This window comes from Rhinolophus hipposideros (assembly GCF_964194185.1).
Source record: "Rhinolophus hipposideros genome assembly, chromosome: 8".
In the NCBI taxonomy this organism is placed as follows: domain Eukaryota; kingdom Metazoa; phylum Chordata; class Mammalia; order Chiroptera; family Rhinolophidae; genus Rhinolophus; species Rhinolophus hipposideros.
In genome coordinates this window covers 31494901-31510671 of record NC_138054.1, presented here as the reverse complement: position 1 = coordinate 31510671, position 15771 = coordinate 31494901, and the positions used below count along the sequence as shown (strand labels likewise).

The following is a 15771-nucleotide window of genomic DNA, read 5'->3' as shown; positions in this document are numbered from 1 at the left end:
TGTTATTTTACACGTAAAATAAGTAAATAAATATGTTCATATCCCTTAAACCTAACCACCCAACTTGTGGGATTTGGTCCTATAGATATTCTAGAAAATGATATTTATATGGACAGGGCATTTGTACTATTTGTATTAGGAAAAGAAGATTGGAAACGAACATCCATTAACAGAAGCCTGGATGGATGAATACATTGCAGAATATTTTTAAGTGAAATCACCATGTTTTATTCTCTGAGCGTGTGTGGCAGTGAGAAATACAATGAGTTTTTGGCAGCTTAATAGTGTAGAGTTCAGTATTTGATTCATACTAAGGTACCTCAATTTTAACCACCATCAATACAACTGTCAACTCAATGAAAAAGTCAATTATTTTCAACAGGCATTCGAAAGAAAAGAATGTCATAACACTTGGCCCTTCATGAATTTTCTTGGCAATAGCCATACTCCTATAATTTCCAATGTATTCCTAAAGCTTAGCTCACGCCTGGCACATAGCAGGCATGCAACTTGTTGAATACATTAATTTTTCTCAAGGTTAGCCTTTAGGGAGGATAGGCCCAGAGAGACTGTATCGATGATTTGCCTTGGAAGTCATTCAACAACACTCAGTACCCACATCTGAATGTTAACCCTCATGAGGCGCATTGAAGGAATCCAAAAGAAATAACTTTCTCTAGATATTCTGGTTAGCGAGAATATATTCTTACATGAAAATCTCTTAAGGTTTATGAAAATATGACAGGATACAGAGAACAAGGAGTTATCAGATTGGTGGGACTAATGAGGGAAATTATAATAGGAGGCTTCATTATATGTTGGGGGAATGTAAATGTCACAATTTTCTCCCAACTCATTTGAGTGAAATGTAGATCTAGTCTGGGAACCCCAGTATTTGGAGAAGTATTAGTATTTTCCAGGCATCTCAAATCTTAAGATCACTGGATGGTGAAAACATTGACGGAATAGGAAATTAATTTCAGGTCATGCCCTTCTCCATGGTGGAAGTAATTGCTTGTTCCAGGGAACCAGGACGATGCCAGCAGCTGCAATTTTTCAATTCACCAACGACTCACAGTTGGCCCATTAATTGGAATAATTAAGTTGAAAATTCCTTATCCCATTTAATAATTTAAAATGATTATTGCTTCTACACCTCACACCACACATAGACACACATACCCATCCTGTTCTTCCCTTTAACTCATCAATCATTTTTGGTTAACTCTGACATCCTGTGGTAGATTTCTTTGTTAGTTTCTAAGTATCTTACCATATGCACTGAAGTCTGGTCATCACTCTGATAATTGCTTGAAAAAGCACATCAATGCATATTTCTTTTCCTGAAACATTTCCACTTAACTATTTTACTTTAGGAACTTGAGCAAGTTACTTTACTTTCATAGGTCTTAAAAAGAGCGGGATGGATTGGATTAGAGATTTAAAAACTTTTCTTGTCTTGACCCACGGTAAGAAATACATTTTTACGCCATGACAAGATTCACACAAACATATATTTAACTGAAAAGTTTTACAAAGCCATATTTGTCCCCATTACTTACACTAACTTGTTTTTTTATTGAGGAAAAAATCCATATACCATAAAATTCACCATTTTAGCCATTTTAAAGTATCCAATTCAGTTGCTTTTGGTAGATTCACTATGTTGTGCAAATATTTCCAATATTTAATTTTTTATCACCTCTAAAGGAAACTTTGTATCCATTTAAAACAGTCATTCCTCATATTTTTTTTCTATTCTATTTCATTTAATTTCATTTCAAAAGAATGCTTGAATGAGACTCATTAAATTGGACTCATGATCCACTGACTAATGAGTCACACCTCACAGTTTGAAATAATTATTAAATACTTACTAAAAGCATGTCTATCTCTAATTCTATGATCCTATCCCATTTAGATATTGTTTCCCTCCAAGTGAAGTCTTCTAGTTTGGAGGATTCACACTGAAATTTCTTAAGAGATGCAACTTGCTTTTTTTTTTTTTGCATTCATTCATTCATTCATTCATTCATTCATTCAATAGACAGTAAAGGCTTGAATGGAAAAGAAATGAAAAAATAGAATTCACAATCTAGTAGAGAGACTAGCATGAAACTAAGTGAGTATGAATGAAGAAGTGGAAACGATCAGTTCTATCTTGCAGTGTGATAAGAGTCAAAATTACGAACAGTTGCACAGATGATCTACGTTGAGTTTAGAAATATCATATAGGTATTTTCTCATTGTCATTAAACCTCTATCTAGAAGTCTTATTCTCAGGGCCAACCTGCCACTCTCCTGCAACAGACTCTGCAAGTCTCAAAAAGACAGTATAAGAAAACTGGGTTTCATATTGGCCAAGAAGAAAGAAGACAGAAAGGAGAGAAAGAGAAGAGGGAAACAAAGAAACTGTTAATTGAGCACCTATAATGTATTGAGCACATATATTTTCTCATTTAATCCTCTTAATAATTCTTCAAAGTATATATTGTTATCTTCTTCAAAGATAACAATATCTTCTATTGTTATATTCTTCAAAGTATATATTGTATTCACAGCAAAAACCTCTCATGTTCTTACTTCATTTGGGCTGTATAGGAGCACATACAAACTTTTTCCAAGTGAGACAGGGATAGGTTTCCCAAAAGTTTGGCACTTCAATGTGAAAAAACTTCACTAAACACCTCTAATTTACTAATGATGTATAATCTTTTAGAACTTGTTCTTTCTTAGAAAGGTAGTTATGGTATATCAAAGTAATTACAAGGTGGAAAGGCAATGGATGAGGGTGTTTGTAACCCATGTTTTGTGGGGATCCACGGGGAAAGGAAAAATAGACAAGTGAAGAGTAATTTGAAAATTTAAATTAAGAAATTCCCATTGATGTTCATGTCAGGGAAGGTTTCAGTTCCTATCAGTCAGTCAGATGGCTAGAAAGGGGAGTAATTTCTAAAAATTATAGAGAAATGGATCCCATATCCAAGGAAACAATCTTTCTTGTGGCACTTTTCTTGCCTTGATGAAAAGCTGAGAGGAATGAAGAGTTCCCGACCTGCTGAGAGTAGACCACTGTGATTCACCACCTAGAAATGTCAGATATCCAAATGCTACCAGAGCAGCATATGGAAATAAGCAAGGTTTGGGAGGCATATGATTGGCCATTATTTGGGACAGTGGAGCCAATAGTCAATCTCCTTTATGCAGGAAACCTAATGAAGGACTGTTGTATCTGACCAGGATGCTATAAGAATGGGGGCATGGGTGAGGTTGGGAATGGCAGGACATCACTTGTAGAAAGCCGGAAGACTTTGAGTATGAGAGTGGATACAAAGTATAAGGGGAACCAAGCTTGGAACATCAGAGGCCAGGAGATAATAGCTGATAAGGAGATAATATCCGATAAGCACTGCATCAAAGATAAAGGTAGTAAGTTTTGGGTTGTAATAGATAACAAGCAGACAAATAAGCAGTCTGAGAGCTTCTACAGTCATCAGCAACTGAGAAAGAGTCATGTAAAGCCTGAGAAGTGGCTAACTCTCATTGGCAAAAAAGAACATTTAAAAAAGGAGAGCGAGAGACCCAGAAGTAGGAAGAAATGGAAAGAGTTAGTATTTTTTTTTTCACTATTTATTATGTCAGGCACTGTGCTGAATGCTTTACTTCTTATTTAAAACTCAAATCCACCCAAGAAAGTAAAAGATACCATCCCCATTTTATAGACAAGAAGTCTGGCGCTTTGACTTCAAGTTGTTACAGTTGGGTATGTTCTATATTAGATTAGCAAAAAGAGCAGCAGTAGGCAAGAGAGGCACCTTTTAACAGGGAGTTAATGGAAATTTTAAAAAAGGTTAATATGATATACTAAGATGAAATAAAACCAAGGAAACTTACTCTTGGGCCTGGTGCTCCAGGTGGACCCTATAACATAACAAATTTTAAAAAGTATTTATTTAGTATATATCTCACACCAGGCAAGCATATAGCATCAATGATAAATAGATATAAGTATAAACAAACTCACTGGAGGCCCCGGTTGACCTCTTGGTCCTTGGGGACCCTAAAAAAAATGGAGACAAAGCACAATATGTATATATTATGCTTTTGGCTTGGTATAAACAAGACAACTAAGATTCAACCTCTATCATTGCCTTTTTGTGTGAGGCAAGTCTTAAGATAAAAAGCTGTTTTAATACTTTGAAGTTATAAGCTCTTGCACTGAACTATAACTCACATTCATGAACCGGCTGGATATTTACTTTCATGTTTTACTAATATTATTATAAATTGAATTTCCTCACTTTAATAAACTATTACAAATGTAACATTTAAAAATGTTAACACTGTCTAGGTATGTTTTACCTGTTATTTCTATCTACCATCCCCCTAGTTGTCACAGATGGGAACTTCAGTGTTTTTAGATACCTGCTTTCCTTCCACATCCACCTATAATTTGGTTATCAACTACTGCTGATTTCACCTCCGAATCTCTCCAGAATACGTACTACTTCTCTATCCTCACAACAGTCTTGGTTTAGTGCTAATCACATACTATGGACTGAATGTTTGTTTCCCCCCAATTCATATATTGAGCCCTAATTTCCAATATGATGGTATTTGGAGGTGGGGCCTTTGCAAGGTAATTAGGTGACAGGGAGCCCTGCTGAATGGTAGTGGCCTGATAAGAAGAGACACGAGAGAGATGACCTCCTTCTCCACCATGTAAGGATATAGCAAGAAGGTGGCTTTCTGCAAACCAGGAAGAGGACCCTCACCAGACATTGAATCCTTGACTTTAGATTTCCCAGCCTCCAAAACTGTGAGGAATACATGTTTGTTGTCTAAGCCATATAGTTGATAGTGATTTGTTATAGCAGCCCTAGCTGACTAAGATGTCATGCTTTTCCTGCACTTGCAGTCTGACTTCCTCATTTTATTCTCTTTACTATGTTAACTACCTCCTACTTACAAAATGGAAATCTAATCATGTCATTATTTAGTTAAAATCATACAATAGCTCTTTATTGCTTAGAGGATAAAGTATGAACTTCTAACAATGATAGGCACCGTTTATTGAGAACTCACTATATGTCACATTGTGTGTTCACTTATTGATAACTCACTGTATGCCAAATTGTGTGTTATGTTTCCAGTTTCCAGTTATTCTTAACTGTAGAATAGAATGGTTAAGTAACCAGCAAATAAGGGCAACCAGGATTAAACTCCAACTCAGTTGGATACAAAAGTATATGTTCTTAGTCAAAGTACACCCCTGTGTCTCTTCAAGGTTTGGGTCTCACTTCCACTTACTCTCCCCAACACATCCCACATACCATCCATAACAACTCCTTGTTGACCTCTGAATTTTCCAAGTTCTTTTACACGTGGATTCTCTTGCATATGCTATTTCTTTGATCAGGAATGTGTCTCCTTACCTTTTCTGTTTAACTCCCACTCCTCTTCCCATACTTCTTTAAAACTCTATACCCACCTTGCCTATCCCCCTTGCCACCTTCCTCCTGCTCAACTACTTTTGCTTCTGCATGCCATACTACATAACACATTGGAAAGTTCATAGGGACCCTTAAAATTTCCTTAGTCAGTTTTTCATTTTCTGGAACAAGAATAGTACCTAATACACAATAGGTACACATTCAACAATTGTTACTGAATGAATATTAAAATTTGCTAGTATTAATTTGGAAATTAGAATAGTTAAAATATGTATTGTAAAACAAAAAAACGTGCTGACATTTCCCGAATAAAACCAGCAATCATTGTTAATGATGTCTGCTCACAACAGAAAGGTGGTTATCAGAGAGGAATGGTGGTGGGGGAGGATGAAATGGGTAAAGGGGATCAAATATATGGTAACAGGTGGAAACTAGACTTCTGGTGGTAAGCATGCAATAGAGCATACAGATACTGAATTATTATGTTGTACATCTGAAACTTATATGATGTCATTAGCCAATGCTACCTCAATAAAATAAAAAAAGAATGCCCACTAAAAATTTGGTTTACTTCATGGTCAACCGAATGTTAAGACTACATTGGGTCAAATTCAGATTATGGTTAAAAGATGGCAAAACAAAATTTATCTTCAGCTGTGTTTTGAATAATGTTGATGGTATGCTTGACTTGCATTAAGTATACTTTATTGCCAAAGCTGTTGATTCTAAATATACTATTACAACTAGGACAAACAGTACATAATAACTTAAAAAGGGTACAGTACTCCAATACCATGCCTCCTGGACATTTCTTAGTTTGAATGATTTATGATTACAATTTAAAGGAGAGAGTGTATAAAACATGTACCTCAGAAGCTGCATGAAAATTACAGACATGTCTGTTGGAGATAGCCTTTTAAACAGATGGAGGCTCATAATGAATTTGGCTGTGTTTCTCCCATCTGGATCAACATGGTAAAAATTAACAGTTGATATTTCAATCCGCTTAGCATATTTTTGACATTTGCAAAATCTCACTGATAGTTCAAAACAAAATATATATCTTCTCTTTGACTTTGAAAGAGAAATTTATCAAAGAAAAAATAAAACTATTTCTACTGCTGATTTTGAGTTTGTTTCAGCTTGTTTCCCAGAACAAGTCAGATCACCACAAATATGCTCAAACAAAATACTTCAAACCAAACAAGACAGGGCAGGACAACCCCAGTGAAACAACTGCATAGAACAGGGCAATTAGTCAAGCAAAAAAAAAATATTATTCCAACAATATAACATTGATTAGTTCTTTTTTGTTCCTCTAGCTAACACACCATTAAGAAAAAATGATTCACCCTCTCTTGATACTATATAGCAGCTTATAATAAAACTATGATTGTCTATGTTCATTACCTAAATGGAACCAAATTAATGTGAATGGTTATTTATGGTGGTTATTTGGCTGTAGTGAAAATACTACCTTTGAAAACAGACTCTTCCAATTTAATTCTAGAATTTACATATGATCCTCCAAAAATAACATATTTTATCATCAGACTTTGAAAATATTGATAAGTGCCCATATTTAGATTTTTGTCTTATGTAAATGCAACCTGATTTAGTTTCATGGTCTTTTCTTAAAGCTGGCATAACTACAGAGAGCTTCCCTTCTCTCATTTATAAATCATGAAGCTTACATTATTGTATGTTTAGCAGCATCTCTGGTCTCTACCCACTAGATGCCACTAGAAACTCTCTCTTTTCCTCGCTTGTGACAACCGAATGTGTCTCCACACATTGCCAGTGTCTCCTGGGGGTTTGGAGGATTGGGCAAAAATGGCTTTTGGTTGAGAACCACCAGTTTAGAAGGTTTAACTGGGAGTTTAGTAATATTAAATAAGATTTATTAGACAATAATATAATTAGGACAGAATCAATGAATTATAAGGCATAGAGGATAACTAGAAATCAGGAATCTACTTATGTGGAATCTGTCGTGTGGGTGGCTGGGCTAATCTTAATGTAGGCGAGGGGTATGTATACACCATCTTCCTCACCCAAGTTGCACCTAACTCTTATTTTCTGAGAGGTACTATGACTACTAGAAAAGCACAATGGCGTGGGAATTGGGAGACCTGGGCTCTGCTCTTGTCTCTGTACCTAATTGGCTGTTACATCCTTGAGTGAGTTGCTGCACATTTGGGTCTCAGATATCTTGACTGTAACATAACAGGTTCAATGAAGATAATCTCCAAGGTTCACTTAAGGATTGTGATTTTCAAGCCTTTTATCAATTTTCTTCCTCATGTTTTGATCTGGAGAAAGGAGGAATACAAGTTGGGAATTTCAAATTTGAAGTCTGTGTGAATGTAAGGGGAATATGTAATTGAATTAAAAGAGTTTGATAATTTTTCATTTGAAAGAAATACACAAAAATTTTAAAAACTTATAAACATAAACTTTAAATTCTTAATTTGTTTATATTTAGGATGCAATTTCTCATAACTTAGTTTTTCCTTATAATGTTTAAACCACCCTCTTCACTTTCAAACCAGAGGCAAATAAAATAATTCTGCTAATCAAGAATTGTGAAGACACATTAACTTAGAGGTAATATTTGAGAAAATGTCAATGGGATTCTTCAACATTTTATTGGTTTTCATTAAATAATATGAGAATCTCAAAGTGCATGCTGGGATTATGTTCTGCATATTTTTTTCTACTTCTATGGCTTTAAGTTATAAGCCAAAAAAGAAATGAAGCAGCTAATATAAAAATTCATACTGGAAGTTTTGCTCTGTTTGCCTACTTTTATGGCTTTAAGTTATATATTCCAAGTTGTAATATTTTGTCAAAATCCTTTTCAGATGATTGACATTAGGATATTATTCTTCTATGAGTTAAATTTTTTAATTTTTTACTAATTGTATCCCATTATTTCTGGCAATCCTCTTTGTAATACTTACTTCAAAAATTATGTTCTAAAAGTCTGAGGCCTCGTAAACCAGGAGATTTTTGTAACTTTTCATTAATGTGACAGTTTTGAAGTTGGGGGAGGGTGGGGAATTCTACATGCTATCTACTAGGAAGTTTTCTCAAAAGTTACAAAACTCTGGCTCAATTTATATATATATAAATTGAGTATATTAGGTATATATATATACCTAATTAGACATATATATGTCTAATATATATGACATATATATTTATATATATAATTCGATAATTATATATATATCTTCAAGGACTTATTTTTAAAATAGCACATAGGCAGGCAGACATGAAACAGGTATGGAATAGAAAGGAAAAGATCTATTCATATATGGCAATACAGAAACTACTCTCTCCATGGTGAAGATCTATTTGGGATAAATACTAGAGTTCATAATGTGAAACTGTAGAAGATATGCACCTTCCTAACCAAGTAATCCAAACTTAGGCTAAAAGAGAGACTTTTCATATGTTGTTCAATGAGCCATCACCTTTTTTTTGTGTGTGTGAATCATCATTTTGGTATTGGTGTACAATTTGGTAAGAACAGCATAGCTTCAAAAATTCTTACACCAGCTTCATGGAAAATTTAAAAATAAGATTTATGAAGCCAGTGATTCTCATCTTTGTACAAAGAGTAAAAGGTCTTATTTGTCTCAATACAATAAATCTTGGCTAATAAAATTCATTCCAAAAATGCCCCATGCACTGATATCTGAAACTGACCCCCTTGAAGACACTATATTCTGAAACATATTATAGTAGCTAATTAGGAGTCTTTAGATAGTCAATTACTTAAACCAGTCCCCTAAAGAAAACTAACTTGTAGAGAACATACTGAAAAAGTCCTAATGGGAGTATAACAAATGTTAATATCCTTTTCCATAGAATGAATGCAGAAAGGTTTAACTACGCATTCTAAGGTTTAAGTTAATTGCAGATGATCTCTAGGAATTAAAAGATTACTTTTATAAAGTTCCTTATACTATAATGGAATCAAAGGAAAAGAGGGCATAGAAAGAGATTTAATACCAGTTATTCAACAGCAAAAACAGAATAAACTCATAAATTTCTAATGTGCTAATGAATCCTTTTTTCAGCAGCTAATTTTATTGTCTACACTAATTGCCATTGCGGCCCTCCTCCTTGGGTACTGGAAGTTTGTACCTTAATTATGAAGAGAACTATGGAAACCCACAGAACAAAAGACTAATAAGTATGTTAATTCAGAATATGCTACTTTGCCAGCTAGATTAGAAACAGATGTTAACTTTTTAACTTTAGGGTATAAGATGTTCTCTAAGTTCCCTAAGATGATATCTGAGCAGAAACCTGAATAATGAGATAAAAACCAGTCATTTGAAGAGCAAGTGAAAGAATTTTCTAGGTAAAAAGAAGGCATCTTCCAAAGAAGAGAGAATTTCATCATAGTTGGAAAGGGGAAAGTGGTACATCATGACACTGGAGAAGTAAACCACAGCTAGGGTATTGTAGACCAAAGCAAGGAATTTAGATTTTATTCTAAGTGCAAAAATGAGTCATAGGAGGTTTTAAAGAGGGGAGTAATGTAATCTGACTTATGTTTTAATAATATTGCACTAGTGGCTACGGGAATGGGCTACAGTGGGAAAAAGTGGAAGAAATGGAAAGAATATGAGTCCAGGGGAGACGTCACTGCAATCTGCACAAGCGCGTCAGTGACGAAGGATGAGGGAAGTGGACGGATTCTAACAGTTATTGGAGCTGATGGGAATTAACCTCTACTTTAAAGAAGACTTCTTTCTGTTCTATGACTTTGTTCATTCTTTTATGGAGGTCAATTTATTTTTCTTTTATGTAGAATCACAAACTCTTAGAGCTGGAAGGGACTTTAAAGGTATATTCTAATTCCCTACTCAGTGCAGGAATACCAGACTAGTGACACAGAGAAACTGTCAGGAGGCTTTTAGTGACATTCACTCTCTCACAAAACTATCTTGTTTTAAAGCGTTTCATTGTTATATTAGATAGCTCATTATAATGTTGAAATCAGCCTCAGCATTTCATCAATAAGTATCTATTTTGTGATAATTATGTGTCAGGTACTATGATAGACTGGAATTAGATGGTATCAAGAAGCTCCCTATCTCTAAGTACAGAAACTGAAAATTCAATGCAATAAATAAATCATTTAAATTTTACTTTCTAGAGTTGCATATATTCTCTCTTCCTAAGGCAACCTTTCAAATATTTGAAGTGAACTATCATGTCCTAACACCCCAAGCCTTCTCTAATTCATTTACTAACAATTTGTGAAATATTTATTGAACACCCCCTATAAGACAGGCACTTTCTCGGGTGTTAGGGACACAGCATTAAAACAAATGGATAAAATGACTGTGTCATGGAGCTCACACTCTAGTGAGGGGAGACATAATAAGTAGAAAACCAAATAAATCTGTAACATGTCAGGTGATAAACGGGGGAGGGGGAATAGGGACTCAGGCAGGACGGGGCATTGCTATTTGACATAGAGGAGTCGGGAAAACTCTGATAAGATGACATTTAAGTGAAGAATGGAAGAACAGTTGCCAGGCATTGCACTTGGTCCTGGGTAGTAGGTATTATGCAGCAGCATGAGACTAAAACACCAGCAAGTCCACCGTGAGCAAATTATCTTTAAATTGAAACCTCAAGATAAGTAGGAACTACAGGGATACTTAGCACGGGTGAGAAAAGATTAAGGGCTAAAGTCAGGAAGTGAAGAGAAAGCAGAGAGAACAAGGAGAGGGATGACCAGGATACAGTCTGGCAAAGGCTAAATATATCCCAGATATTTCCACTGGTTTTTCCAGGACTTCAGCAGTCTGAGAGCCCTCCTCTGAAGGTGCTTTAATTTTATACATGTTCCCTTTTGGGGGTGGCCTATCTGGTGCCACGACCTGCTTTATTCTGGATGTCATATTTCTATCAGTGCAACCTAAGATTGCAGGCATAATCCACTGAATTTGTAATCCATCAGAGTCCCTGAATTGCTTCTTTTCCCCCACATGAAATGCTTGTGACATTGTCATAGGTATTCAAGGTTTCCTAGTCCTTTTGGAACCTTAAGTTCCAGACACCGTACTTGGAGAGGGTAAGTCAGGGAGGCAGCTGGAGACAGGTCTAGAAAATGGGCTAATTTCAAGCCTCCCTATTTTTCCTTCCCCTTTCCACTCCTGCTGGGGGATATGCTTTCATTGTGTGCATACATCCTTGCCTCGTGCTACAGTAAGTCTGCTGAGAAAATGTGACGGTAACATTTCTGCAAAATAAATACATCTATTTTAATGCCCTTTGGGGATTCGTAGCCTATCTGAAATCACATAATTTCCATTCTTCTACTAATTAATATAACTGCCACTTACTTATTCTGAGCCCCAAGCATACCCATGGCAAAAATCTCAGTTGTCACTATGTAGTCTCGTTACCTTTTAACCAAAACTTTATTGCTATCTTTAAGTTTATTCTCATGTGCCTTGTGTTCTTGATTTCAATCCCCCTCATTTCACTCTACGCCTGCCCTCTGTTTATGGCTGCTGCTTTAGTAAGTTCAGCATGATCTCTGCTGGGAAAGTAGCCTCTTTATAAAAATATCCTTTTTAGGAGCGGCTGGATGACTTAGTTGGTTAGAGCATGAGCTCTGAACAACAGGGTTGCTGGTTAGATTCCCACATGGGCCAGTGAGCTGCGCCCTCCACAACTAGATTGAAGACAATGAGCTGAACTTCCGGATGGGCAGCCAGATGGCTCAGTTGGTTAGAGTGCGAGCTCTCAACAACAAGATTGCTAGTTCAATTCCATCATGGGGTGGTGGGCTGTGGCCCCTCCAACTAAGATTGAAAATGACTGGACTTGGAGCTGAGCTGCGCCCTCCACAACTAGATTGAAGGACAACGACTTGGAGCTGATGGGCCCTGGAGAAACACACTGTTCCCCAATATTCCCCAATAAAATTTATAAAAAAAATAAAAATCAAATCAAATCCCATTTAACTTGGAATAATTGACATCCTAGAAGACTAGAAAATGGTGCCAGTATAAGCCATTTAGGTCATCAAAGTGCTATGTACCCTTTGCCCATCCTTTCACCACTGTTTTCTATTGGTTGAAATATACAACTAATGATTTACTTCTGCTTTGCAGCCCTTTTCGGTGCTGACTGGATATAGTGGGTATAAACTTAAAGTGTCCTGGCAGCGCTCCTGTTCTGGTCCTGGTGAAGAAGGCTCATACTTTCTCTCCTGCAAATATTCCATTTCACACAGGGATATGGGAAGTATGTGACTGGCAGGCTCTCAAACCTGTTTAGGGTTTATCAGGTTTCTCTGCTTTATACCATGTGTTGGTTCCACTTCCTGAAAATTAAACTTTCATTTTTATTCCACAAGTATCAGAGACATAATAATGAACAAATCAAACAAAGTCCTTGCTTTCATGGAGCTTTGGCCTAGTGACAAGTGACACTATAACCACAATTTTAGGTAAACTTACAATTTCACCTCTAAAGCCTTTTTCACCTCTGGGTCCCTAAAAAAACAAACCAAAAAAGATGTTTAGTGTTATTGATATTTATCAAATGTAGTTGAGGTTGTATACAGAAACGTAATTGTTTTTCGTTTTTTCTATCTAGCAAGACTTGTTTAATAAACTTATATAAATTCTATTTTTCTTTTCCTAGGTAAGGCAAAGCAAAACAAATGAAAAACAACAACAATTTATTGATTCATCATGTTGTCTGTTTTGCTATCCTTAGCTCCACCTGAGAGTGAGACAGGGATACCAAGCTGCTTATCATTCAATTAAGTCAAACAGCTGATTGACAATCCAATACAAAACAATTTAGAAAGGAAATTAACAGGTTAAATTCTTCTAATATTTGTTTCCCTCAGCCTTTCAAAACCTTGTTTCTAGGGTGCTTTTCTCTTTCTCCTTTATTGTCTCTTTCTATTCCTCCATTTGAGGTATATCCCACAAATTTTGATACACTGGATACATTTTCATTCAGTTCCAAATATTCTATAAATTTTGAAACTTCCTCTTTTATCCATGGATTATTTAGAAGTGTATAGTTTAATATTCAAGTGTTTGAAGATTTTACTATTGTCTTTCTAGTTTATTGATTTTTTAGTTTAATTCCATTATAGCCAGAGAACACATCTTATAGAACTTCAGTTCTTTTAAGTTTAGTAAAATTTGTTTTATGACTCAAAATATGGTCTATTTTGATGACTATTCCATGTGTACTTGAAGAGAATGTGTAGCCTGCTGTTCTTGGGTGGACCTAATGCTTTTTAAACTCCTGTTAATATTTTTGTGTTCATTTTTGTGGAAATTAGATATGTATTGTTTGTTAGTAAAAAAAATGAGATAATACATTCATCTTTTCTGTAACCTGAATTTATACCTTCACAATATAATATGAATGTTCTTCCATATCAATCCACATTCTTCTAGATAATTATAATGCTTACCTAGTATTTAATAAACTATAATACTCTATTGAATTTCCTATTAGTTATTTTCTAATTTTTGTCCTGATAAAAAACCACTGTGATAGATGACCTTATGCTCTGTAGAATTGCTCTGAATGTTTGAAATTGTATGCACACCTGCGATATATGGGAGTGTATACTTCTTCTGATATGTGCCATATACTATCATTCTTTTTTTACCTTGCAAGGTAAAAATACTATCTTATTTATTCACCATTTATATTACTTCTTTTGTTTCCTATCTTGTCCTTAACCCATTTTAAACTAGGATGTTAACTTCTGAAAACTGATTTTTAAGATATCTTTACAGAACTTTTTTTTATGCCCTCCACCACCTCCAACCCAGTATTAACAACTTGGTGCATATCTCTTCCTACTTTTTTCTAATCAAATATTGACAGACATATTTACATATGTATGGGTGGTTGGTCATGTTTTTAATACTGATATCATATTATATTCTCTTTTATGTATCAGATTTCGCATACTTAGCAATATACCATAAAACAATTGCAAGTCAGACAAACTAGATATAACTCATACTTTTTAATAGTTGCACTATATTCCATTAAATAGCCAGACCACAAGTTACTCAACCATTCCTCTACACTTATGTGATACCAAGCTTTTCTGTCAATACAAACAGTGTTGTGAAAAAATCTTTGTAAAATTTCCTCAGTGTTTTGAGTGCTTTTATGTCTATGGGACAAATTCCTCTAAGTGGAAGTGCTTGGTCAAAGGATATATGTAGGTATGTATATTTTAACAGATGTCTTTCCATAAAGACTATAATTTACATTTCTACCAGTAATAAACAAGAGGACCATTCTCCCTATGTCCCCTTCTGAGAGGTTAGATGTAATATCTCATTATTACTTTAGTTTGCATTTCTCTAAGTTAAGAGAGTATCTTTTCAAATAAATATTGACCTTTTGAATTTTTTCTTCATTTTTCTATTGAGTTTTCATACCAATTTGTAAGAGCTCTCTATACATTAGCCCATTATGGTATATGCTTTGCAATTACTTTTCCCCAACTTATATTAATTTTTGACTGTATTTATGGAATCTCTTTCATATGAAATTAAAAATTTTTCAAATACTCAAATATATTTTCTGTTCTTTTATAGTTCAGAATTACTATCTTATATAAAAGGTCTCTCCAACCTGTAAGCTATACTTTAGTTTTCTAGTTAGTTTTCCTAAGACTTTAATTGTTTCACTTTTTTTTTTCACATTAAAATCTTTAAAAGTTTACCTGGGAATTAAAAAAAAATTGGGTGAAATAGAGTTCTAGTTTCTTACACCAGTGATGGGACTAAAAGTAAATCTATCTCCCTTCCCTGTCACTGGTGTAGGAGTGGGTATGAGGCTGAATCCCGGTCATTAGACACAAGAAAACTGCAATGGAAGATTTCTGGAAAAAGTTTTATTTTTCCTAAAGTAGGGTTATAGATCATTGTTTACTTGGGATAATTATATTTAGATGTGACTCCTGAGAAATTGTAGCCATCTTGCTACAAACCTAATTATGAAGCCAATATTCAGGATGGCAGAGTAGAGATATGGAAAGAATCTGGTCTTGGATAACACGATTGAGTCTCTAAATTAACAAAATCTTAAGTCCTTCCTTCGTCTGGGCTTCCCATAATGTGACATAATTTTTTTTACTGATAAAGCAGTTTGATTCAAGGTTCCTATTACTTGCAGCCCAAATCATCCTAACTGATATACAAGTTTTGTTATATTTAAATTCCTGTATATTGTGAGATCTAATTCTGGGCCCTAGCCTATTGCATTGATCTAGTTATTTATTTCT

At 35.0% G+C, this 15771-nt stretch overlaps 1 protein-coding gene across 10 annotated transcripts in view; it reads right to left on the bottom strand.

The window, feature by feature from the left end:
* Positions 1-15771, bottom strand: part of COL24A1 (collagen type XXIV alpha 1 chain) — a 308048-nt gene that overhangs the window by 19854 nt on the left and 272423 nt on the right. For 9 of the 10 annotated variants that reach the window (XM_081056177.1, XM_081056184.1, XM_081056178.1 and 6 more), the window contains 3 exons: positions 12953-12988; positions 4025-4060; positions 3895-3921 (listed from right to left, as the gene is read on the bottom strand). In XM_081056177.1, coding sequence (XP_080912303.1) covers positions 3895-3921; positions 4025-4060; positions 12953-12988 — 99 coding nt within the window. The remainder of the gene's footprint in view (positions 1-3894; positions 3922-4024; positions 4061-12952; positions 12989-15771) is intronic. The other variant, XM_081056180.1, reaches the window with a different exon arrangement.